Here is a 26,061-nt window from a genome sequence, read left to right on the forward strand (position 1 = left end):
TCAGCAACAGTCTGGATATTACATGTGTAAATCATCATGGAGCTATAAAGACGCGTTATGATGATGATGAGAGTGTTTTTGATGGTATATGGGCGGATCTCCAGGGTCACACCTTCTCCAACCAGCTGTGCGTGATGATGAGTCCCTCCTGACTGCTTCAGCCGCTGACAATAAAAAAAAACCTCCGAGCGACGACGTTAAGTGAGACAAATTGGGGGACAATTTCAACAGCTCTAATTGGAGAACTTGACAGGGTCCACTGGGCAGGCTCCATCTCCATCTGATCTGAGAGCACAGAGCTGCACGGTGTGAAGAACAGGCAGACATTTGGGCGTTTTTTTTAGGAGGTTTTTGTCGCCTTCTCATCTCTAGCACAGAAAAATATCCTGCCTTCAAATTGGGTGTTTTTTCTTATCAGCGATGCGTAGAGGAAAGGGAAAGTTCCTGATGAGCAGGAGAGCATCTGTGTGTCTGCGCTGAAAACAAAAGAGCTGCCGTGTGTTGTTAAACGCAGAGCTGAGCGTCGGTGTGAAGGAGGTGAGGAGTCTGTAGGCAGCAACAGAGGAGGAGGATACTGGAGGGAAGCTGCGTCTCCATCAGAGGAGAGAGAAGCTGCTGTTGGCTGGACCGGACGGACAGGCGCTGTCCGCTCAGCACCACCGCAGTCACCTTGCTGTGAAAGTCACAAAGCTGCTCATCTGATCAATTAACCTCAAGCAACTTGGTGGGGAGTCCAAAGAGCTGGATCTGCTCTGCTGGCAGTTTTTTTTTTATCTCGACATCTTGGATTTACAGACGATATGTGACGTCCATTCTTAATGTAATGCCATTGGCTGCAAATCATTTTTTGGAATTGTCGATTTCATCCCCTCCAGTGAGTCCTGCAGCTATAATCCTCCAGTTTGCATGACAGGTGTTTTGTAGAAAAAAACACAGCTAGGGTTTAGATTTCTTTCATATAGTTGGTGAGAAACGACAGGTAGGTGCGGTTCCTTTCTGTGCATGTTTGGTGCACCCTGTAGACTTGCCTTTGCGATGAAGAAGGGAACTTATTGGAGAAATGCCTAAGGGACGCAATGGGCCTGAGCGACGACAAGGATCGCATTGTGATAAACGTGGGAGGGATCAGACATCAGACATACCGCAGCACCCTGCGCACCCTACCTGGCACCCGGCTGTCCTGGCTGGCCGAGCCTGATGCACCCAACCACTTTGACTATGACGCCAAAGTCGAGGAGTTCTTCTTCGACCGCCACCCGGGCGTGTTTGCGCACATCCTCAACTACTACCGGACAGGTAAGCTGCACTGCCCGGCTGATGTGTGCGGGCCTCTGTATGAGGAGGAGCTGGCCTTCTGGGGGATTGATGAGACGGACGTGGAGCCGTGCTGCTGGATGACCTACCGGCAGCACCGGGAGGCGGAGGAGGCCCTTGATAGTTTCGGCGGGGGGGGCCTGTTAGACCTGGGGAATGATGATGCGGAGCCCGAGCTGGAGCACGCTACCGAGGACGATGTGGATGAGATGACGAGGAGGCTGGCGCAGGGAGACACTCATGACACCAGGACTGGGAGCCTGTGGAGCCGCTGGCAGAAACATGTGTGGGCTCTGTTTGAGGACCCTTACTCCTCTAAATATGCAAGGGTGAGTTGCTCTTCTTATTGAACTTAAAGAGGACCTATACTATGCTTTTGTGCTTTTCCCCCTTAACTTTAGTGTGTTAGATAGTTTTTTGTGCTTGTAAAAGGTCTGCAAAGTTACAAAGCCGAAAGTCCACGCCAAAGGGAGTTACTCAGAAACACCACAGCAACACTGCTCTGAATTGCCTGAAAGGTCTTGCTTGAAGTCCTGCCTATTCTTCTGTAACGTGGTGATGTCACCAAGTAACACAGCGCATCAAAAAAGTGAGGCGACATGCATCAGCTAAAATCCCAATATCATTCTATATTTCACCTGCTTGGCAGTAATGTTAGTAGACAAAGGTCTCTCCATGAATCAATGCTGATCCTAGTGTTGACTTTTCCTGCCTCAGCCCCGCTGCTTCAGCCTCCGGGGCTGAAGCAGCGGGGCTGAAACAGGGAAAGAAACGTTATCGTCCCCAACCGCAGCCGGAGGAAACAGGGGAGACACCGGCACCCGGTCGTAGACGATAACGTAACTCGCTGCGGAGCCCCGTCACTTCACAAGACACGGAAAACCTCTGCTGGTCTGGAGGAGCTGCAGCATTTATTTCTGCACAAACGTCCACTGTACTCTCCTGCAGTGTGGAGTGAGCGCGCATGCACATCTAGAGGTGGAGCGAGACAGCGAGAATGCGCGTGGTGTGTGAGTGAAGGCAAGCAAGCAGAGGAGCAGAGACTCCGGCCACACGCGAGCGCACATATGCGAGCGCGCATGGGTTCCTGACCCAGTAGATTTATACGTGTAAAAGTTACAAACAGTCCCTTTAACTTTGGTGTGTTAGACAGTTTTTTGTGCTTGTAAAAGGTCTGCAAAGTTACAAAGTCCACGCCAAAGGGAGTTGCTCTCCGCCACAGAAACACTGCTCCTGAACTGCCCGAAACGCCTTGCTTGAAGTCCTGCCTTTTCTTCTGTAACGTGGTGATGTCACCAAGTAACACATTTGCATAACGGCTAGTTTGGCACGCCCCCAAACAAAGGCTACATCCACTAATACGTTTTCCTTTTAAAACGCATAACTTTTGCTACATCTATGTAACTCTACTCTACCCCACGCGTTTTCGAGCCCCTAAAACGACAATTGAGTGTGAAAAGTGTCCAGCACAACATGAGTACAACATCCGGGTACTTCGAGTGCACAGCATTTTGCCATACTTCAAAGTGTGAACGCACTTATGCACTCAAAATAGTAAGTGTATGTACAGAAGTACGCGGATTGGAACACACTGCCTGTTTTAGTTTTAAAACTCCAGGTTTGCATTTTAGTCTGGACGGACAGAAACGGAGACATTTTGAAAACGATGACACAGACACCCACGTTCACTTCTTGATTGGGTCTTATCAGTCATGACGTGTCCTTTCCCTGATACGTCACGCCCCCATCACGTGAACCTTTTCCGGAAGAAAACATACAACATCAGCCTCGTCCACCAGTGATAAATTTCAATATGGAGTTACAAGCGTTGCTGACCTTGTTGTCTATGCAGCTTCTCAAACGGCCCTAAAACGCTAGTCTGGACGGAGATCGTTTTCGTTTTAAAACACGTTTTTTTAAACAAAAACATATTAGTATGGACGTAAGCAAAGTTAGTCAGAGTGGAGCTGGAGCGGAGTCCGAAGAGTTTAGTTCGGTTGACCAATCACAAATACAGCCGGTATGAGAAAAGTTAGGTGTTTTTTGAACATTTAAGCATGTAAACATGTTTTAGTAGAAACCCCAAAAACTAAATAATAATAAAAAAAAGTATGCACCTGTAAATGAGCATAATAGGTCCTCTTTAAGATCTGAGTTATCATAGGCTCATGATAATGACAAAAAGCTTCATTGCTGGTATGAAATGGTCAAAGTTGCATGAACAAGAATTGAGTTGTGAATGTGTCTGCCTTTGTATCTTGATGGTGAAACAAAGATTGATGGCTATGGGAGGTTTAAAGAGGCTTTTGATGACCTTGAAATAGCCCTCCCAGGGGTCTCCACAGCAGGGATGTACAGAGAAGGAAGAGCGGAAAATATCAACCAAAGACCTCATCTGTCAAAATCATTTACATGCAGATCATCACTCCCACCCTGCTCTATCTGGCAGGAGAAGATAAAGAGTGATTGTGCCTCTCACCGGTCTTTGGATTGATATATTTCCAGAATCCCAGAGCAGCCTGGCTCTTTGGTTAAATGGGTCAGATACACATTAGGAAACCAGATCTTTGGCACCGGCAGGATTTTAGTGGCAGACCTCCAGACAGAAAAATGTAGTTGCTGTTTTGAGGTGACATTTTTGGTCTTTGTTATGGGCACATTTCCATCTGGGCGTAATGCCTCTTGATGGTGACAATGAAATGACTGTACACCTTGTGATTTTTTAGGTTTTCTTTTTTTACCACTGCCCCCTAAAAAGGCCCGCTGTGCTGCCTGCTGGTTTAACAGCTGTAGCACTGATTGGTGTAATTAGTTATCAAGCAAGTGTAAACTGTATTGACATGTTCTCACTCTTATAGCTAGCAGTAGTGAAAGTGGTTTAACCAACACACACAGACTTCTTCCACTTTCTGCATGCAGGGTTATTTCCCAAAGCAGACTCAGATGTGTCCCACATTTCACAGTGAGCAAGACAAAGCAGAGATTGACAGAGCTCCACCAAGACTCGCAAGAAGATTAATTAGAAGTGAGCTTCCGAGTTAATTACAGACTCTATTCACAGTGGATACATCAGTGAAAAACTCTTGTCACTGCATATCACTGTAGGCCTGTGGTTTGCCAGCAACGGTGAGGAATTGGCCAATAAGGAGCAAACAACTGTCGCCTGTCACCCTCCCTCCAGGCCACTTTGTTCCTATCTGTCACAAAGACACATAATTTACTGTAAGAGGCGGTCTGATGAGATGCAGTGTTTGTTTATTGGTTTGAAGGGTGGGATGTTCAGAGGGCTGAGCAAGCCAGTGTGTCAGGAGGCATGAAAGTAGCTTATAAGAACGAGGCCTTATCACACTGAAGCGTGCTGGCAGTGATGCTGGTGTTTATTTTCAAATTCTCTTGCTAATTGATGAACATATGGCCGAACAAAATAACAAGAGCGCCTGTCAATTAGGGTTATTTTACAAGTTTCTCCATAAAAAATCGCAAAAAAGCACCACTATTGATCATGTGTTTACCAGAGATGTACTCATGAGTTTTTTGGAAATAAGTCATTCAACATGATAAAGCATAAAAACGACTAATTTCCTAAAGAAATCTTAGTAAGACCGAAACAGCCAATTAGTCGACTAATCGACTAAGAGGGGGCAGCCCAAATTTTCATCATCGAGATATCTGACAATTTTTTTCTCAATTAATTGAATAATGGAAAATTTAAAAATGCCCATCACCACTTTTTAAAGCCCATGCTGGCAATAATTTTCAATTTAGGAGGTAGAGAGTAAAAACAAAACAAAAGCAGATTCATTTTCTGTTCAACTAATCAATTGACTAATTATTTTAGCTCTAGTGTCAATAAATAAAATAAATAAATTAAAACTATCAGTTCATACTGCATCGGTGAGGTAGTTTACTAGGCAGTTTACTCACTAGCAGTGTGTGCCCCGTTTGAGGTAATTTAGTTACATTCATTCAGGAGAACCATTACATGCACCATGTAAATTTAGATACAGGTAGGCAAGACACTCTCAAACAAATCTGCAATTAATTAAAGGTGCTAAATGCGAGATTGGGAGCATTTCTATTGCCTCCGAATGGCTCTCAACATGGCAACAGATGAGCTAACAGCGCTAACGGTGCTAACAGTGTAAACAACAGCTAAAGTGCTGACAGAGCTAACACTGTTTACCAGAGGGGGAATAGGATGCGCTGCCGGTCAGGACGGCGTTATCAGCAGTACCGTATGAGAGCAGTGCAGAGCGGAAGCCGTGAGCTAGCCAGTGGGGCACGCTCACATGCACAAATATGCACTAAAAATATGTGCGGCCGGCCCGGCTGTGTCAACAAAGCACGGAGAAGCTTTGATTACAACACACACAGACGTAGAGTGACTTCATTCTCTGCTCAGGTAGACATATATATCTTTACATAGTAAATAGTTATTTTGCTGCTATATTAATGCTCTGGATATTGTATAGAGCACCTTTAAATAAGCATAAACCAGCTGACAATAAATCTGTGGCTCTTGGTGCCCCTGATGGTCCGGGAGCCCCTTAGTAGCTGCCGGCATTGCCCAGCTGATAATCCGGCCTTTGCTGTTGAGTCCAATCGGTTATTTTTTGAGGTCGTAGTTTTCAGTGTGGCTGACTTGGATTGTATTACATTCTAGGATGTACTTTGTTATTTTGTACCGTGCATACTGTAGAGGGGGTGGACAAAACAACAATATTATGCAATCCAATACAACACCACATACTAATGCCTCAAACACAATCTCTCTCACACACTGTACCAACAAACACTGAACATTATCAGCTTGACAAAGGTTGATTTTTGAGTAATTTTGAATCTGATTGCATTACAATGTAAATTCCTTTTGTCCATACTCTCCATACTATTAGTGTGTTTAAAATATGCAACATTTTGTATTGAATTTAAAGAGAATTAAATAACCCACAGAGCCATTCTCATGCCGTCTTCATTAAAACTAGTGTGTGTCCTCTTTGCTCAGCGTGAACAAAGAGGACAGCCCTGCTGACAGAACAGAAGTCGGCGTGCTGTTGTCTCCGCTAACGCACAGCTTCCCTCCGGACCGTCATACTAACATGGATGGGAAGCAGACATTCATAAGCAGCAGTGATTTCCTCAGCACAATGCGATGAATAGGCAGTGATGAGATGTTATGATGAGGGCCTGTTTTCCATCTCTTGCCTTAGTAACACACTGTGAAAGGATGCTGTCTTTCCTTTTGCTCAGTGGAATATATGTAAGACGTCCTCATGCCCAGACATGCCCCGCTCCAAATCACCTCCTCCCTGATGCTTTACTACTCCTCCCAGCTACTTAACACGGCTGTGCATTAGTCTGAGCAGCACTAGAGCCTCACTTACTCTCATAAAGACATCTTCATGCATGAACAAACACTATTGATCCACTTTTTGTGATTCAAACGATGATTAAGTAGCTATCTGCTCTTCCTGTCCAGCAACTCTGATCTATTGACCTCCAATTACCATTGAAGATATAGCCGTTGTTTTCCCATTCCAACTATAGCGAACACGTACAGGATGATCAAAGCAGGATAACAGGAGGACAGGGCTGCAATCAATACCCAGGAGAGAACACAGTATCTGTTACACCCATGTAGTATGCATTAGTTATATCAGAGCCTAAATGTGTTGAAATGTGATCATGTAATCAATACATTATGAAGGCTAAAGTTGCCCATTAAGGGAAATATATGTTTCTCACACAAGTCTCAGCAGGCCTCTCAGCTCACTACGATTCCCAAGAGTTGGACATCTGGACGGTATGACCTTGTGTAGGGAAAGCCTACTGTAGTGATGGCGCTGAAGGGAAGAGCCCCGGCTAATTTTAGCCATGTGGGTTAATGTCCCGTCTCCTGCTGCTGCTGCTGGCTATTAGTAGTTCTAAAGCAGACCCTTGAAAATGCCACGACCTTGAGACCCAGTAGAGGGAAGAGAAGCATTGATTGTCCCTTTTACAATGACACTTCTGGATCAAGACATATAGAGAGCAGAGAGAGAGGACGGGGGGAGTGAGAGAGAGTGTCAATGCTACTGTCACTGTCAAACCAGACGGCGCTGTCTCTGATAATAGATTGAGTTGCATTGTGTCGTGCTAAGAATGGCTGCTGGGCGTTGAGCTTGATTACAATGCATGAATTACTGTGCTCCTCTCTGTCCTTCTTCCCCCTCCTCTCCCCCCTCTATGTCTTCTTCTGCATATATATTTCCTGCTCAGTGGGTGGCTCTGGCCTCGCTGTTCTTTATCCTGGTGTCCATCACCACCTTCTGTCTGGAGACCCACGAGGCCTTCAACCCCATCATCAACCGCACCGAGGTGGAGGTGGTGGACAACGTCACAGTGGTGCACACCTACCAGGAGACTGAGACTGCGCTCTACCTCACCTACATCGAAGGCGTCTGCGTGGTGTGGTTCACTTTTGAGTTTCTAATGCGAATAACTTTCTGCCCGAACAAATGTGACTTCATTCGGAACGCCCTGAACATCATCGACTTCGTGGCCATCCTGCCCTTCTACCTGGAGGTTGGCCTCAGCGGGCTCTCCTCCAAGGCGGCGAAGGACGTGCTGGGTTTCCTGAGAGTGGTCCGCTTCGTGCGGATCCTGCGTATCTTCAAGCTGACCCGTCACTTTGTGGGGCTGAGGGTGCTGGGCCACACGCTGAGGGCCAGCACCAACGAGTTCCTTCTCCTCATCATCTTCCTCGCCCTCGGCGTGCTCATCTTTGCTACTATGATCTACTACGCTGAACGGATTGGAGCCAACCCCAACGACCCTCGAGCCAGCGAGCACACGCACTTCAAGAACATCCCGATTGGATTCTGGTGGGCCGTGGTGACCATGACGACCCTCGGCTATGGAGACATGTACCCTCAGACGACCTCCGGTATGCTGGTCGGAGCCTTGTGCGCCCTGGCGGGCGTGCTCACCATCGCCATGCCTGTACCTGTGATTGTCAACAACTTTGGAATGTATTACTCTCTGGCCATGGCGAAACAGAAACTACCAAAGAAAAAAAACAGGCACATCCCTCGGGCACCCCAACCAGGCTCTCCAAACTTCTGTAAGTCGAGCATGAGCTCCCAACAACCGAGCCCCATACCCCACGACGACGTTTTCGAGATAAAGTTTCAAGGTAAGAAACAAAGTGATATACCGTTGTCTCATCACTTCTCTGTCCTCCTGAAGCAGCCACATCGCTACTCAGCTGTTTCATTGTTTGTCTCTTCCCACACTTCAATCAGCTGATGATTCAGGCACGCGATTAAACAAATGAGTTTCCCACCGAAAACAATCAATAAAATATGTGATGAAAAGCATATTTTACTCTGGATAGGAGAATAGAGAGACTGAGGCAAGACTACTCACGGTGCAGACCGTGAGTAGTCTTGCTATTGATTTTGCACTTCTTAATGCAGTGATTCACTCCTCCTCTCTCTTAAGACTAACTGAGAGTCTGTAATCACCATGTTTCTGTAATATTAAGAACACACAAGTAGGCCCAGGAGTCACTTGACTTCCTCTTGAATTCCTCTGGTAGTACAAAGATAAACTGACCTTTGATACAATTTCAAAAACATAGAGAGCAACAGAGTGCAAGGCAAACATTACTGTATTATTGTACACGTTAATCACTCTGTGCATCCAGGTAGTAGAACGTGAGATATATTAAAAAAATGTGGCATTTAAATTCTGTAAACCTGGTAAATGAAAACAGTGGCAGCTGTTCATTCAAAAAATTGGGGAGGACAGGGGGAAAACCAACCCACGGCATCATGTAATGTTACACTAGTTGCTACTTATCTCTACTTTCTTTCTTTTAAACAAAAGAACAGATTCAGTTTACAGGTTATAATAGCCAAATAGAACAATAACAATATGTGTGTATATCACACTATACATCAATATTATAAAACACAGATATTTAGTGTCTCGATACCTTAGTCAAAATATGAAAGTGGTTTCACTTTCATATCGCTCAACATCCTTCAAGAAAACAACAAAATAAGGTATTTCTTGTTAAATTTATATTTATGAATAAAAGATTTTGCCAACATATTAAAGTTAATATAAGAAATGATTACATGGCTTTGTTGAATACTCGATTCTGATTGGTCAATCACGCTGTTCTACGGTCTGGTATTCCTTACATACCAGACTACTATTACTTACTATTGGTGCCTTCAAATGGAGTCGTGTTTACCGTGTTCACGAGATGAGTCCATATGAACGCCCCCCTCTTGTGGTATTCACGACCTCGTAAGTGGAAAGTTTCTGAAAACTTCAGAGTTCATGACTTGTGACATGTTTGTTGACGTTGTCAGAAATGACGGAGACCATGGAAGTTAATTTTTCAGCACATAATAAGTTAATATATTGTAATTTTTGTCATTATACCTTTGCATTTCCTGCATTATGTTACCAACTTGCTAGCTTGCTAAATTGTTACCCTCTTTGGCTTCTAGACGCCGACAGTAAAGTTTATATTGCCGTTGCTTAGCAGCAGTGTTCTCACCACTTGAACGCCAAGCATATTGTGTACACAACTTCCCATGTTGTATAACGAGCTCACAAGTTTCATTTGAAGGCACCATATGTACAGTATAACAGACCGTTGCTCCGGACGCAGTTCTGATGTCGGACTAGAGGTCCGTTTTGGTGTCAAATTACGATTTCTTAAGTAAGTAGCTGTGTAATAAGCGGGACATTTTACAGCTAGCAGGGCATTATTGTAAAATAAACCCTGACGCGACAATGAACAATGACCAGCTCACTGTAAATTATCCCTTACATATTGTCTTCTTTTTGGGGGGTTTGAAGAAACCAAACCACATTTTCCCATAATAATGTGTTTAAAGATGTGATCAATGACAAATCTGCAAAGGTCTTTTTTAATTTCTGCATGTAGTGATCTGCAGGGTAATATTCATGAATACATTTGAGAGACATTTCCTTAACCTTATTTATGAGGAAGCATCCTAAACCAGATTGTCTTTGTTTGTTTTTCTTTTCTTAATTGTTTTCTTATAAGATTCCAAGCTGAACGGCGAGGCGGCTAACGCAGCTCTGGCCAACGAAGACTGCCCTCACATAGACCAGGCCATATCTCCGGAGGAAATCTTCAGCCCCAGCGAGAGAGAGCGGCCCTGCTTCCTGGTCACCACAGCTGAACGCCCCAACCACACAGGGGGCAGAGTGAGGAGGGGTACGTACAGTAACAGCCAATCACAGGCCCCCATAAGACACTGACACCCCGTAGACCGTAGTAAGGACACGCTCCTTTTTCTCCCCTCTTTGCTGAGTGTTACGCCTCAGTTTATCACACACACACACACACACACACACACACACACACACACACACACACACACACACACACACACACACACACACACACACACACACACACACACACACACACACACACACACACACAACAACAACACACCTCTTTTTACACACAGCTGCTTCTCAATCATCCCTTTGGGGATTGTATATATTCAAAGTCACATTAACATCTGTTAAGGCCAAGCACAATCACCACAAACGACTGAATAATAACTGTCCACATCTTACATAATATATTTTTTGATACCATGCATAATGTAATACCGCTATTTATTTACCAGTAAGAAAGCTATTTTCGAGATTTATATGATCTAGAATGTGTTGTCTTACAAGAAAGTATTTATGTGCTATCTGTGTACCATGTATGTATATGTGTTTTAATGATAAATCCTGACTTAAGAGTACATTGCTCTTGACCACAACGGTGCATGAAGTGTCTTGCTGATGGGTGCTATCAGTATGGTGAAGGAGCACAACACAAATGGAGGAAGGCTAATATCAAATATTATTATTATTATTATTATTATTATTAAGAGCCAAATTCGAATTTGTACACTTTAATACCAGGGTTAAACCCTTTGTGTTTATTTATTTATTTGGCATTAATCTACAAAACATTCCTGGGTGTTTCCGCAACTATGGTCACCTTTAACTCTCCCAAAATAAAAAAATCAACCTCAATAAATTAAAATTTTTACCATCAGAGTATGTAATACATATAAACAGGTACACAAAATTGCATATAGTGGTAACATGTTTATGTTTTTATGGTTTTCATCACTTGCTAAATGTCCTTACCGCAACATTACAACAATGTTCATTTTATACATTTTCCTTTTTTAAATTCTATAATGTTTTTAAGACCTTTAAATTCATTTTCATCAAGCTTTGTGCATCGTTGTTAATATTGATGTAAGGACATTTTCTAAAAATAAGGGATTTCATAATTTTTCTCTACACCCTGAAAAATGTACAATAACTATAGATGTCAGTCTTCATACACAAAAAATATAAAATGTTTTGTTTTATGACAGATATTGCAATTCTAATGTCTAATGTAAGACATTGCGGAAATTACATTTTTGCTAATATTGCTGATAAATGGCAACTAGCAAGGTCTGCTACATTAGCTTTGACTCTTGGCATCTAATATACATGAATTCAACACTAATGTTAACTTATTTTTTAAACGTAGTTCAAAATACACAATTACTAAGCTTTATGGTAAGGACACACAATAAATACTACGGAAGAAAAGGTGATCTTAACCTTGTTTTTCTGGATCTAGTCGGGTCAGCCGTGTGGGTGGTCCAATCTGTCATCCATGTGCTCACTTGCTAACTTCTGTTTCCATAGAAACTAGATTTGTTTGAAAAAAACTTTTACTATGGTATTTTAATTGTTCAGTGATGAGGTAAGGATTGTCGCATTTAGTTGAAAAAAAATCATATATATGATTTGTTAACAAATGAATAATTTTAATATGGTGTAAAGTAATATGTATATGAAACAATTCCATTAGAAATAACACTACGGTCTCAACATTGAGAGAAAAGTGGTGTTTGGACCCATAAAGTGCTCCATAAATTTTATTAAAATCACATTATTTAGTAATTATTTTTATGTCAAGATGGGTAAAAACACTGTGTATAAATTTATCAAGCATTGCACTGCAAATTTTAACATAAATCTAAAATTTCAGGCTTAAAAAAACCCGTAGTTGCAGAAACACCCTCAAGAAAGTCACGTTAGTCTGTGACGTATGGCGTACACCGTATGAAATTCTACCTGTAGCTGAGAACACATTCCCTACCTAAGGTGCCTACCTTTTCCAGTCTTTTCTAGTGTTATACTCTGAACCATTCCAGTACCACCCGGTGCATGCTGTTGTACTCCTGATGCACTCAATGCATGGAGAATAATGATCTCAAGTCTGTGTTGACCTGTTCTCTTTGGAGACAAAAACAAGAAAGCAACAGGTGTAGTACTATGACCAGTGAGGAACAACCAAAACATTTGTCGTGGATTCAGTGCTGAAGTGTACTTAGAACGTTCTCTGTTTTTCAACTGAAGGTTATGAAAAGCCTTGGAGCCTTAACAGCATGTCTGGCATGAGCGGGGATGCCTCTGGAGTGTCCTCAGTGTCCGCCCTGCCCTGCAGCCCACCTTGTCTAATGCAGCACTCACATTCTCCCATCCCATCCATTATGTAGCATGGTCGAGTAGCAGACACAATGCCATTGGAAGGCCAGTCCACACTTACCTGTCCAATATTTGCTTTTTACACTTGCCTTCACTCTTCTGTTCCTTTTTTCCATTTTTATTTCATTCTTTTTCTGGAAAATACTGTATCTTAACTGTGTCTAATACTCTGCCCAAGTGTTCTCCTTGGGTGTGTCATCATATCCTAGACTAGAAAACATTGGCACATGCCACTCTGCATGGGTCAACCTCAGTTGCGGACAAAGCACTGTTCTACTTCTACCACAGGCTAACCGCACTCTCTCCCTGTGTTTACATCATTGCCTGTTGCTCTGTTGCTTTTGATCTCACATAACTCTTTCTGCCAATAACTTTTTATTTCATTTGCTTTTTACAATTTTGTGAAAGAAACTTTCATAAGATGTAACCCCTGCTAATAATATGCTAACAATACACGGCTCTGAAACATATCCAAAAAGGTACCATTGCCAGCTGTTAAGGGAACTCCTCTTAAGTGCTTTGTACGTTGCAAAGTAGAGACGTTACCATTGTGAAAGTGCAATCCAGACCAGGCTCGATGTTATCTGAGTGGCCATTAAAAAAATAAACAATGAACGTGATGTTCATGATGTCCAATGCAATATGGAGATGATGACAGTTCATATGATACTAGTGATGAATTCATTTAATGTCAACAAAACTGTTTTGTTCATTTTGCATGAACTGCATGAGAAATTCTGTTCAACAAAAAGCTAGCTGTATCGCAGTACCTGTAAGAAAAAAAAAAAAAATCCTCTCAAAAGCTTCTAAAGCTTTGTCATTTTTTATGCATTTCGAGACAGCTTTACAAGAAACTCAGTCATAGCAGAGATCTTTATGTAGCCGCCATTCTTTGCCTTTCCCTAAATTCATATATTTATTTTCTTTGACTTTCCAGCTAAAATAGATTTGACTTGAGCAATCTGTCATAAAGCCAACTAATGCTGTTATGAGCATAAATAGTTTTTATACAAATATATTTACTGGTAGTTAGTAGTTTTTATCCGTAGTATGCAGCAACTTCTATTACTGCCGTGATGCCTAAATTGAGGCGTGAATTATAAAACGACGGTGCCTTCGTACCTGGTGAGGCAAAGTAAAAGCGAGTACTAAATTGACATGATATAACATATACTCACTGGCCACTTTATTAGGTACACCTTGCTAGTACCGGGTGGTCTTCTGCTGCTGTAGCCAATCTGCTTCAAGGTTCGACGTGTTGTGCATTCAGAGATGGTATTCTGCATACCTTGGTTGTAACGAGTGGTTATTTGAGTTACTGTTGCCTTTCTATCATCTCGAACCACTCTGCCCATTCTCCTCTGACCTCTGACATCAACAAGGCATTTTCGTCCACACAACTGCCGCTCACTGGATATGTTCTCTTGTTCGGACCATTCTCTGTAAACCCTAGAGATGGTTGTGCGTGAAAATCCCAGTAGATCAGCAGTTTTTGAAATACTCAGACCAGCCCGTCCGGCACCAACAACCATGCCACGTTCAAAGTCACTTAAATCCCCTTTCTTCCCCATTCGGATGCTCGGTTTGAACTTCAGCAGTCGTCTTCACCACGTCTAGATGCCTAAATGCATTGAGTTGCTGCCATGTAATTGGCTGATTAGCTATTTGTGTTAACAAGCAATTGAACAGGTGTGCCTAATAAAGTGGCCAGTGAGTGTAAGTGCTCCCAGTGTAGCATCAACACACTTTATACCATGCTCATAACAGTGTAATGACAGCTTTACTTTATAAAGGTGTACCTTTTGCACCAGCCTCGCACCCTTAATCACAGTAAATTATTGTAACACCATCCAACACATAGGATTTAAGGGGGATACATAAGCCGAAAGCTGAAAATACTGCCTTTATAGTCCCCCTTCTCAAGAAAATTTTTGTATGATAAAGCACAAATTATTAAAAGGGGACCAGGCAACTTTACAGAGCCAAAATATATCGAGAGATGACGCGATGACTTGGACAGTCTATGTCTGTTGAGTTAAAACATCAATACCGTTACTGTTCCATGTATTGATGCTGTCCCGATAATTATGCACAATTTTTTCAGGGCACTTTAACAAATTTGTATGTCGACCAATCAGAAATGAAGAAGATATATAAGTATAGCAACTCATCTAAGTTTTGTTTTTATTCTGAATGAGCAGTTTTACGTTTCGAGTCATGTCTCTTGTGGTAATTAATGGACGTTATATATTTAAGAATTAAAAAAAAACAACAACCTTGTGAAGATTTGATGTGAAGAGATGCAGGTGAATTATATGCTCATGCAATTCAAGTGAGAGAAAAAAAAACACAGCATGGGATGTGGGTCTACTTGGGGAAAGGTAAATGCATGTATTTTCCATTTATGCAACAGAAAAAGTATTCAAATAAAAATATGTAAATAAGTCCTTGCATGAAATAAATTTTATACACAATGAGCGTTTTAGACTGTTTTTCTTCAACAGCACATGCATACATACATCTTTCCTTTCAACTGCTGTTTGACTGGGGTCAAAGAGCGCATTTAAAAAAAAACGAGGTGACTGCGAGAGCATGACGCAAAGTATACAAACGCATGACAACGATCGAACTATACATCAACCTGTAAAACGCAGCATGACTGGGCATGTTTATTAACCGACTCAAGAGTCTAACCTCTGCACACAGACAGAACGTCGTCGTCTGATGCCTTGGCTAAGCATGGGAAATACATGGTAAACCTGTCGTTTACCATGAGGAACTAACGGAGCACATTTTCTTTACTCTCCAAAGCTAGTGTCATGTCTCGCCTCTCGCTGAGGCATCCATCATCGCCATCATCTCCACCATTCTACATAATTTGTCTAATAATTTATTTTTGTTATTGTTTTTTTATATGTTTATAGAGACCCAGCGACAGCACCGGAGCAGACAACCAACAGAGTCAGTTTGTGTTATGAACCATGGTGTCCCAACCACTATGTGTATGACCCATAATGGCCCATCACCCACCTGAGAGTGCTGTAGCATTGTTCTGTGTATTACTTAGTCTTTTTAAATGGGTGTGACAGTGACAACCTGTACATCACAAACTCAGCATAGATGTAGCACTGAGGAAGTTTTGTTGTCAAGCCTTATGTAGCTCAGCATCTGTGACTGGTTACTGTGTTGTAATTTTTTGTGTGCCTATCTTTTCAGTGTGTGCCAGTGCTGTAAATACGCTTTTTATGTGCCAAAGTTGTGTGTACCAATGTTTTTTGAGTGATCATCAAAATATATGTGTGCTTCTTCTGTTGAAAGAAAAAAAAATGTTGCTCCGATTTTAAATCACCCAGCAAAAAAGAAAAAAAAACACCTGTCACATGTCATGAACAGCCAGACTAAACACTTGGAAACAAATCGATGACTTTGCACTGTCATCGTCACATCTTTGTAGACTTTTGCACTGTTTTGCACCAGTGGACTTTTTAACATTCTTTTGATATGTTTTCAGGCATCAAAGAGATAACATCCACAAAACTAATAATAAAAAAAAAAAAAACTTGTATTAATGAGGCATTAAAATGGCAAAGTGTGCTGTTAAGATTTGGAAAATAATCGTTTGGTTAATCAAATCTTACATAGAGTTATTCAGAAAGGAATAATAGATATTCAACATTCATTAAATGTTGATATATCTTCATATGTAGCAATATATAAAGCTTATATATAAAATGCATTAACTCATATCACAGCACAGATATTCATTATTATTCTGTCTTACATTTTAATTGACAATCATGTAGAATTGGATTCTTTTTCTGCACACATGCAAATTGGCATATTAGTATGCAAAACTAACCAATGCCAAAACATTACACACATATTGGACAAGTGCCTCTGTTATGCAAATTCTTCGCACCATTCAGGACTACATAACTTAACCAACATGATGAATTAATGTACATTTTATTTGACATTAGTCATCAGTCACCAGCCATTGAAAACAAGCATCAGTTCAAAACTCAAAGAGCACAAAGATTCAATAAGGACCCCCATACAGATCAGCTTCAAGCAATGAGCATACCTAATTAAAACATTAAGGAGAGCCATTGTGTACAGAGTACGGCTTCATTGTTTGTGTGGAAAAGTTAGTGAGAAGGGACCAACTGCAAACACTGCCAACAAGCCTGCTGAGATTTGTGTGCAGTCAGGTACAGCAGAGCTGAATCTGCCAACAGAGCTGAACACAAATGAGGGGACGGGGGGATGGTATGCTGGTCATTGTCCGACGACGCGGAACAAAAACAATAAACAGCAGCTGTTGTTAAGCGGACCCAATAACTAAGCAACTAAGAGGCAACTAATGTGCCGTCTAGTGAGACTTGAGAGTGTGTGTTTTTGAACACCGTGCATTTTGTGGTTAGTTATCTCAATAAGGTGTTCAGTGATCGTTTTGATTGCTTTTGTTGTTTCGGGATTTTTTGTGTCTTTTTTCACCGATACAGTTCAGGCTTGTACAATAAATAGTGATAAATAAAACAAACACAGAAATGATCTTTTTTCAAATGAGTGTTGATTTATTTTTTCAAACTAATAAAAAAAAATAAGCACATTAACTTTCATTTATGACAGATGATTTGCATATATAATTTGCATAAATCATAAGGACAAAATGAAGGCTGTTCTGAATACCATTTTGGTTGGGCTTCGAAGCTTCTGTGGGAAATGTTCGAAGGTACTCAAAGCTACAGGATAGTGCCGCTGCCGCCCTACTGTACATACACCCACCTCAACACATAACAAACAGAAATTATCCGTCTGAGAATAACTAATAATAATTAATGTTGAATATGCATAATGAATAATGTTGAGGGATTAATCCTTATTTCATGGGCTATTTGGGGATTTATACATTATTATTACATACATACAAAAAATACCAAAGCATTCAAATACTGATTTGGAGGTTGTGGCAACGGTCGAAGCTTCGAAGCATTCAGGTCAGCCTTAGATAAAATAAAAACTTTTAAATAATAAAAGTGAATAAATTGCATCAATGAGTCTTGCCATTGCCCTTAACCACAGCACTGGCTTCAGACCTGCAGTTTGGTCCCCGGTGCTGCACTGCGGCCGCCCACAGCTTATAAATATGCAGGTTGGGTCAAATGCAGCGGACGAATTTCCCCCAAGAGGGATTAATGTAAAGTATACAGTATGAAAGTGGTGCAAGTGAGACAAACGGAGCATCAAATAATATGACACAGTCTGCCAAGAATAGAAATAAGTGATGGACAGTAGCCAAAGAAAGATATACTGTACTGTACGTGTAAATCACGAGATGACCAAGAGATTTGTGCAGAGATTGACTGCTTTCTGACACTCAAGATCACAGCAATAAAACTGCTGACATGGGAGAATGGAGCTATTGCACCAGTCCAGCCCATTCCTCACATGATTCAAGACAAGCACGGCAGGTGGACCGGGAGCCATAGGCGTGGCCACGTCCTGCAGAGCCACCGGCCCTAGACATGTCCATCAAAGTGATGGGCTGGTCATAGAAATGATGGCCTTCATCAAACGTAACATAACTCAGTCTGTGTCTAACCACACTACAGTATTTATGACGACATCAGTGTGAAGCTCGAGTAGCCTATTAGAAGGTGAAAGTTAGGCACTTAGAATAATCATATGTGGGCTTGGCAAAGCACCAATAAGCCAGTCAGAAATATGTTAATTCACACAGTCATTCTGTTTTTCTCGTCTCCGGCTGCCTCGTGCTGACTAAATGTTCCTGCTCCGATGTCAGTGAGGTGGAGTCGTTGCAGAGTTTTGTCTTGAGTCACTCGTCGCAGTGCACGCTGTCATAGAGTGTCCGGCTCCACAGCCGACGAGAAGAGGTCTGAGAGTCTGAGAAACGAGCTGTGGCTGAAAGACGTCGCTGTATGAACCGTCTCCACACATCCCGTGTTCGTTCCAGCCCCAGGAGAGGAGACAACCCCCTGAAAAAGGAGAGGGGGTCATGGGTCAGAGGAGCTGACAGGAGAGAGGGGACGGGGCTGCAGCACAGCATGTAACATGTACGCTAAAATTAGTAGCCTGAAGGAAAAAAAGGGCTGGGTGCACACACACACACACACACACACACACACACACACTGTCCTCAACACTGACACTCAGCCAGCAATAAAAGCCTCCCTGCTCTTCACAGTTGGGGAGCTTGTTGGTGGGTGTGGTCAGGTCTGCATCACCGAGGAGACACGTGCCATGGCAACACAGTTACCTAATAAGCTCCATTGCTATGGCAACAGAAGCGAGCTTGCTTTCTCAAGGGTAACACATCTTCAAGCTTTCCCCATGCTGCAGTTGTGCGTCTTTCATGCCACCTTTTCATTTCTTTCATCGAGGGGTTTCTTTGTCTTTCTGCGCTTTCAGCTTCGTCCCTGAAAAATCGGCGGCATCAAAAGATTTGGATTCGCCAAGTGACGCATATGCTTTTGAATAGACCCGAGATATCATGCCAGCGATGTATGTCAGTGTGACACTCTGCCAGATACGGCTTATGCATTACAAAAACACACATGTTGCACGGTCTTTAAGATGCTGCATGTATTGATAACTGGACTGCATGTGTTTTATTCAGTAAACATCCTGGTTCTCATTTATTAGCGAGCTTAATGTGTTGACATATTGCGTTCACTGGGGGGGGAAAAGCCTTGTTTTGGTGCCGTGCTTAATTCATGGACTCACTGACTGGAGTACAGCACATCAGTGTTTCCATGGCAACTAAGTGCCGTGCACGATATTCTGCACAACAAAAGGATAAAAAATCCAGACACTCGAGCCAAAAGCCATTTCCTTGTAAACAAATCCTGTCATCTGGCACCTTATTAACAACACCACAGTGACTCACATCCTACTGCACATACAGGCTATATGTCCTTTAAGTTCAAAATGTTCACATTAACAAAAATCTTTCCTCAGATTGGATGAGCTGTGCCCACAGTGTGTTTGGCCTATCTCCCACGTCTGACCACGACGATGAATTTCATACATGAGGAGCACTTCCTCAGGTGCGAATGGGCAACAGATATCATGAGCAGCATGCAATGCTCTCCGTTCCTTTCTGCCTGACCTACTTCAGCACCAGAAATAGCAGCACTCAGGTCTCTGCTTCCAATCCTGTTTTGCTATTTCACCGCTCCTGCCGCCGCGCTCCAGACAGGAGGAGGAGAAGAGGAGCGAGGTGCAGGAGGTTCACATGAGCTCACCGTTTGCTGGCTCTGCTTTCTCATCTCATCACTGCAACTTCTGAAAGCACGGAGCGGCACTTTTTGTGAGAACTGCCATTATGACGGACACTCAGCGTTAACAATTACCTAATTATGATGACGCTTTCCAGTTAGCTGTTCAATTTGGTCAGAACATTAAAAGTGGATGGCCATTTGCTTGCAGAAATATCAGCAATGTGCAGCGTTTCCTCTCTAATGGAACCCTGTGCTTGTGTCAGCGTTCATCTGCTGTATTTTATATTCATGCCGATGTCAAAAAAAAAGTGGGTCAGTGTTGAAAATTTAATGCAAAAGATTTTACCTCCAAAGTGTTTTTTGGTGCTAGCCGGTGACTATGGGAAAGCAGGAGACTTTTGTAAGGAATAAAAGCACATCTAATCTCTTTGTAAATATGATTAAGAACCGCAAACTCTCATATATGTCTGTTTGTTTAGTAATATATAAGCAATGTGTGCAGCTGCGATGTTCTGTCTGACAAAGAGAGACTGCTCTCCAAACACTGGAACTGGAAAAACATTGGTAAACAGCTGGTAAATTCAGCTCTTTTGGAGGCCTGTTCGGGTAATTGCCCATCAATGATACCCATCTATCCATGCTGTAATTACTTCCTGATGCAAAGGCCACAGAGCAACGAGCCGACCTCAGAAATCCTCTGCAGCACTACCAGAAGGATTAATATTTCACACTCATGTTCACCCTGTAATGTATCAGACGGCTCCCTTACTCATTCTTAGATTCGATGTGTATTCCCTATTCTTTTATTTAGTAAAAGCCAGAGTCATGTCAGGACAAAGGGGGAGTCTCTTGTTTCAGGCACTTGTTGAAACCGACGCTGTACGTTTAAACTATTTCATTTCTCAAAAACGGCTCTTCCTTGATGTGTCTTTTCAGTGCAGTTGTGCATCATTTATGCTTATTTTCCAGCAACAGCTTCTGATACAGGCAAATACACCAGTTTTTAACATTTTAACTTTTTACAAAAAGAAAATGAGAAGAAAAGCCACAAAAATGTAAGGATATTTTTGAGGGAATACACTCACCTACAATGGCAAGGTTGTGTTCAGATCCGCATGCAATCTGTAGAGAACAAAGATTTGAAAATTGTTTAAAATGTGTTGAAAGCCGCTTTTTTTAAGACTGTTTATCCACTATTTCTTATGCCAATGTGGATGGTGAGATACTTTGTAAACAAATCGTCTTTGAAACTGAAATAAAATCCCCCGTGTCAAGATGCAATCATCTAACTTTTATTGAAAACAAACGCATGAGTGCACCAAACGCAAAAAAACATTAGTGATGATTTTGTCTGTAAAATACATTAGACGCTCCATTAAGCCTTCAGTCCACAGTGCATCATCAGTCAGCTCATTCATAAAGCTATTATACACCAGAGGAATTAATGCAACTGTTTCAGGACGGCTGTGTGTGCCTGCCTTTGATGACCAAAATGTCGTTTTCCCCTCAGTCCTCCTCCTTCATAACTGCTACAAGAACTGAGGGGCCAAGTTTAAATTATGATCCTGAAATCTACAAAGCTCAACAAGAGTAAAAACATGAGACGGGGCTCTGTAGATTCCAGTTTAGAGCACTAAAGCTTGCTTACTAGCAATAAAAGTCATTGATACTATATCCTTGATAAAACAATATTTTTGATAAAGCATACAGCTGTGGCGAGCCATGAATAGAAACACACCCTTTGATACCAGAACCACTGACAGGTTATTATTTGTCACTCCAGTAATGTTCATAGGCCTCATAAAAATGTGACAGTTTAATAAATATTGACTCATGGCAGTGTTGGGAGGACAAACATGGTAGGGTGGGCTGAGAGATTCATAATCCCAGCAGCTAATCCATCTTGCCTTTAGCTTTACACCCACAAGGTGACACAGCCTTGACACACGCCAGTGCTGCAATGATCACCTGTGCGCCGTGGAAGAGTGATCCAGAGCTTGCACTTGCCCGTCCCTGACATCCACTTTATTGGCGAACGATCTCCTACAAATACAGCTGCCATTTAGGCTTCAGGTTAACTGCTGCAATCCCACGATGCTCTTACATAACTGCCCTTATGGGAGAAGAGATCTCTGCCTTTCTCTAAATGTAAGTGGTCCTCTGGCAGTATGTGTAGGATGTAGTGATGCAAATCATTAAGAAGCTACTCTTTAGTGGGCTTGGCTCTCATTCAGTCACACTGTGTTTCACCTCACACAAGACAAGCCTCAGTTACACGTTTTTGTTTGTGGTTGCATGCTGCCCCCTGCTGGTGTGACACTGACATTTTTTGCTAAAACACGAGCATGATTGCCACAAAAATAAGAATCAATACAGTATATCATTAATACTGTTGCGTGCCAGGCAGGGCCAAAGTGCTTATTGTGTTTGCCCTTGCTCCTGAAAGATATTAGAAAAAGGTATGTGGTGGGAGCCGGGGTACCCCTTACATTTGTCATCCACTTAGTTATCATCTTAAGTATAAAAACACTAGGTTACTGGTTGGTGCCACCTTTGTATTCATTTTGAAGGTCTTTTTTTAGATAAGTGAGTCAGGTGTTCTTTTTTTTTATTGAAATAGCAATTAGTTAGGCCTAGTTTTGTTTTCTTAACTTCTGTTTATTTGGGGCAACCCACCTTGTCCCATCCTCCTCCCACTATTTTTGTGAAGCTTGTTGATTATTTGAAGTATTGTGTAAATAAATTATTTTTTCTCTTTCCACCTCAACTTTGACTCCCATCTTCTTTTGGTTGTCGTCTCTTCTCTTGTATTTATACAAAAGGTGACGTAACAATACTAATAACATTTCCTCTAAAACACATTACATGTATAAATGTTTGTTATATGCCTTCTAGGTTTTTCAGTCTGCAAAGTAGGGGTGTAACGGTTCAATGATCAACGATCCAATATCATAGATGCAAAGTGAAAACATCGATACGTAGTCGTCTGAAGATATGCCTCTATTTTGAAATTCCCGTGGTACGTCTGTTTCACCATTTTCGTCAAAACAGTGCTTAAATGTGAGAAGTGTGACACTTTAAAGTGAACAACAGGTCTATTTATTCTTATTAAAAGAATAGATTGTTTTTCGTTTAAATGTCTGAAAGAGTCCAGTAATAATATAAATGTAACTGGTTGTCTTAAATGGGCAAATGATATTCTCATATCGAACGCAGGCCCCTGAATTGAAATAATCAATATAATATCATGATGAAACTTGTGATTCACGCCCCTACTGTGAAGGTGTCAAACACTGATGCGTCTGACCTGTGTCGCTCCACAGAGGACTTTAACCTCTGCAGGGAGGCGAGCCTGCTGGTTTCCACCTTCTGCTGAAGGACCGGTCGATTGGCGCTCTGGGTTCTGACTGGTTGATGCTTGTCGGCCCAGCTGTCCATAATCTCCTCTGCCCCATGTGAACACTCTCCCACTCTCTGAAATCAATGATAACCTTGTTCAGATAACTGTTCTTTAAATCCTGTTAAAACTGATGAGCATCACAGACATAATGTGTGTTATGTTTCACCTGTTTGAACAACAATGTGCGTCCAGCCGCTCCACACGTCGATGACTTTCTCTCCACCCAGCAGTGAGCGCTTCACAGCAGTTGGAGAGGACAGGAAGGGCTCTGTGGTGATGGTCAGCTGGCCATGCTTGTTGCTTCCCCACAGAAACAAATCGCCGTCTCCTGCACACGTGACAGGAGCAGCATTATTCTTCATTCAGCAGAGGCAGAAACCGAACGGCAGAGCAGTAATTGAGTGTTGCTGGTGAACTAATTACAGGACAGAAAGGAGGCCATACATGATGTATGAACATGAAGTGGAAGACAACTCGCTAGTGCAACCTGAAACTGTAAATGCTCCCTCTAAGAAATACTCTTCTAAAGCGTCAATAAAAACTGTTTAGGAAAAAATGGAATGGAGCACAGTAGTGCAAATCAAAATGTGTGAGCGCCAGTCCCTTTTTCCCTTGGAAGATTATTGTCCTGGATCTGAGGAGAACCCGATTCAGCTGCGTTCTGCTGGAAGATGTGCAGAGAACCCTTTTCATCTAAACTTGAACTGTTTGTTAGAAAGACGAAACCTGGATGCCATTTCCAATGCAAAATCAAGCTTTTTCTTTTACCCGTAGGCTATATTAAGTTGATCTGTTGCCTTGTTTGTTGCATGTGTTAACAATCTCCTGCAAGTTTGGAGCTTACAAACGTTCCAACATGTCTTTCTTGCAATTTCCAAGTTGATATGAATGTTTTTCTCAGTCTAGCTCATATGTATGCTAAATGAACCAATTGTGACATGAATGCAGCATAAAGATCGTCATATATGCCGGTGTCATACCTGTAAGGCACACACAGTGTGCTGAGCCTGCAGATACCATGTGTGAGGTCTTCTGATCCAGACCTGCAACATAGGCACGAGTATCTGGTCACATGTATCGATCATCGGCGGCATTGTTAATAAAAGAACGCCTAAAACTTTCTGTAACTATTTCTATTCAGTACCGAGTGTCACTTACCTGGTACCAGAGAGGGCATCGTAGAGCCAAGGTGTGGTGGGACAGGGCGTGGACTGAGTGCTCTCTTAGCGTGACTGAAAAGACCTCTTCCCCACTGATACACACAGCCGGAGTCTGAGGGGCAGAACAGGAATTTAGGATTTGTGGATTGACTGCTAAAATGAAAAAACACTTGTTTTTGGTGCAAACTTACCAGTCACAGCTAGTGAATGTCTGAGTCCTGCTGCTACACTCACCACAGGCTCCTCCAGACTCTGAGAACAAACAGCACAGTGACGTCTGCTTCCACAGAAACTGATCATGAGGGGAAGTTGTATTGTAGCAGTCACGATCACACAGGATTGATTAGATAAAAGGTATGGCAAACAATATACCGGTTACTGGCTGCTCATGTGCTCACCTCAACGACCAGCAGATCTGCAGAGTGTGTGACTGTTTGTCCAACACCTAGTTGTCCAAATGCGTTGGAGCCACATGCCAGCACTCGACCACAATCTGTCATAAAAAGAAAAGAAATATCTCTATAAATAAAACACAATAATAAATATTCAGCATTTGTAGTTCCAGGCTTCCTCTGTCATGCCCATCACTGAGCTATGAATTCTGGGTAACTCCCTCAAGGAAGGTCTGCAAAATGCAGACTTGCAGAAGGTGGTAGAGAGCCCTCAAGCTACTGCTGGTTTAAAGACAACCCTGGGTCTAATGCTGCATTCACTCACGTCATGTGTTTGTGTCATCAGAGAACTAAACATAGTTGTGTGATTGTAGAGTTGGTTGTACGAGGGAACTAGCTAAGGAGAGAGTCCATATTTTTTGCTTTTTCAGGCATTTCTGTATCGTTAAGCAACACGACGGATATATCAGCACTTTCAGAAAAATCCCACGGTCGTAAATACAAACTGGATGCTGGCATGAATAGTGTTTATAAGTCGGAAACTGGTAATTACAGTAACTTCCTTATGACATGAATGCGGCATAAATCTGTGGGTCTGTGAGGACTGCTCCTATTGTCATCTACTGTAGCGTAGTTGCATTCTTGTACACATATCAAACTGTTACGGCCATTTTGCCCACTGATCATATTCTACTGGATATTCATACTGTCTGTTGTGAAGAGCCGGTCTGGAGGCAGAGCTGTCTGAGGAGGAGCAGGAAGTGGGAAGAGCCTGGCTCGAGCAGAGACTATATATGCAGGATTGAGTTCAGGTGTGAGCCCTTTGCGCTCACCTGCAGCAGAACCGTGTGCTCGGCTTTCTACTGGCAGCAATTGTTTGCTGAAGTGAAATGTGAATTTCCTTGCTCTTAATACATGTATATTTGGAGTACCTTAATGTTTAAGTTATTTATGTTGATAAT

General features: G+C 42.2%; 2 protein-coding genes across 6 annotated transcripts in view; one reads left to right on the forward strand and one right to left on the reverse strand.

Annotated features, from left to right (window-relative positions):
• On the forward strand, positions 1 to 20,023 carry kcnc1b (potassium voltage-gated channel, Shaw-related subfamily, member 1b). 4 transcript variants are annotated; one of them, XM_074632667.1, is made up of 4 exons: positions 19 to 1,643; positions 7,573 to 8,488; positions 10,385 to 10,558; positions 19,885 to 20,023. In XM_074632667.1, exons 1-4 carry the CDS (start codon positions 1,077 to 1,079, stop codon positions 19,956 to 19,958), a joined length of 1,731 nt encoding a protein of 576 aa, XP_074488768.1. In that variant the 5' UTR covers positions 19 to 1,076; the 3' UTR covers positions 19,959 to 20,023. The 4 variants fall into 4 exon arrangements, with proteins under 4 accessions (XP_074488769.1, XP_074488768.1, XP_074488767.1 ...); XM_074632666.1 differs by lacking the exon at positions 19,885 to 20,023 and adding an exon at positions 15,828 to 15,967; XM_074632665.1 differs by lacking the exon at positions 19,885 to 20,023 and adding an exon at positions 12,775 to 15,787 and having other exon boundaries at positions 20 to 1,643.
• Positions 17,458 to 26,061, reverse strand: part of sergef (secretion regulating guanine nucleotide exchange factor) — a 10,638-nt gene continuing 2,034 nt past the window's right edge. The window contains exons 4-11 of one of the 2 annotated variants that reach the window (XM_074632688.1): positions 25,106 to 25,200; positions 24,899 to 24,959; positions 24,706 to 24,819; positions 24,528 to 24,590; positions 23,714 to 23,875; positions 23,455 to 23,621; positions 21,233 to 21,269; positions 17,458 to 18,902 (exon numbers count right to left, since the gene is read on the reverse strand). In XM_074632688.1, the coding sequence (XP_074488789.1) occupies positions 18,706 to 18,902; positions 21,233 to 21,269; positions 23,455 to 23,621; positions 23,714 to 23,875; positions 24,528 to 24,590; positions 24,706 to 24,819; positions 24,899 to 24,959; positions 25,106 to 25,200 (896 nt within the window). In that variant the 3' untranslated portion in view covers positions 17,458 to 18,705. The other variant, XM_074632689.1, reaches the window with a different exon arrangement.

Source organism: Sebastes fasciatus, chromosome 4, assembly GCF_043250625.1.
Source record: "Sebastes fasciatus isolate fSebFas1 chromosome 4, fSebFas1.pri, whole genome shotgun sequence".
Classification (NCBI taxonomy): Eukaryota; Metazoa; Chordata; class Actinopteri; order Perciformes; family Sebastidae; genus Sebastes; species Sebastes fasciatus.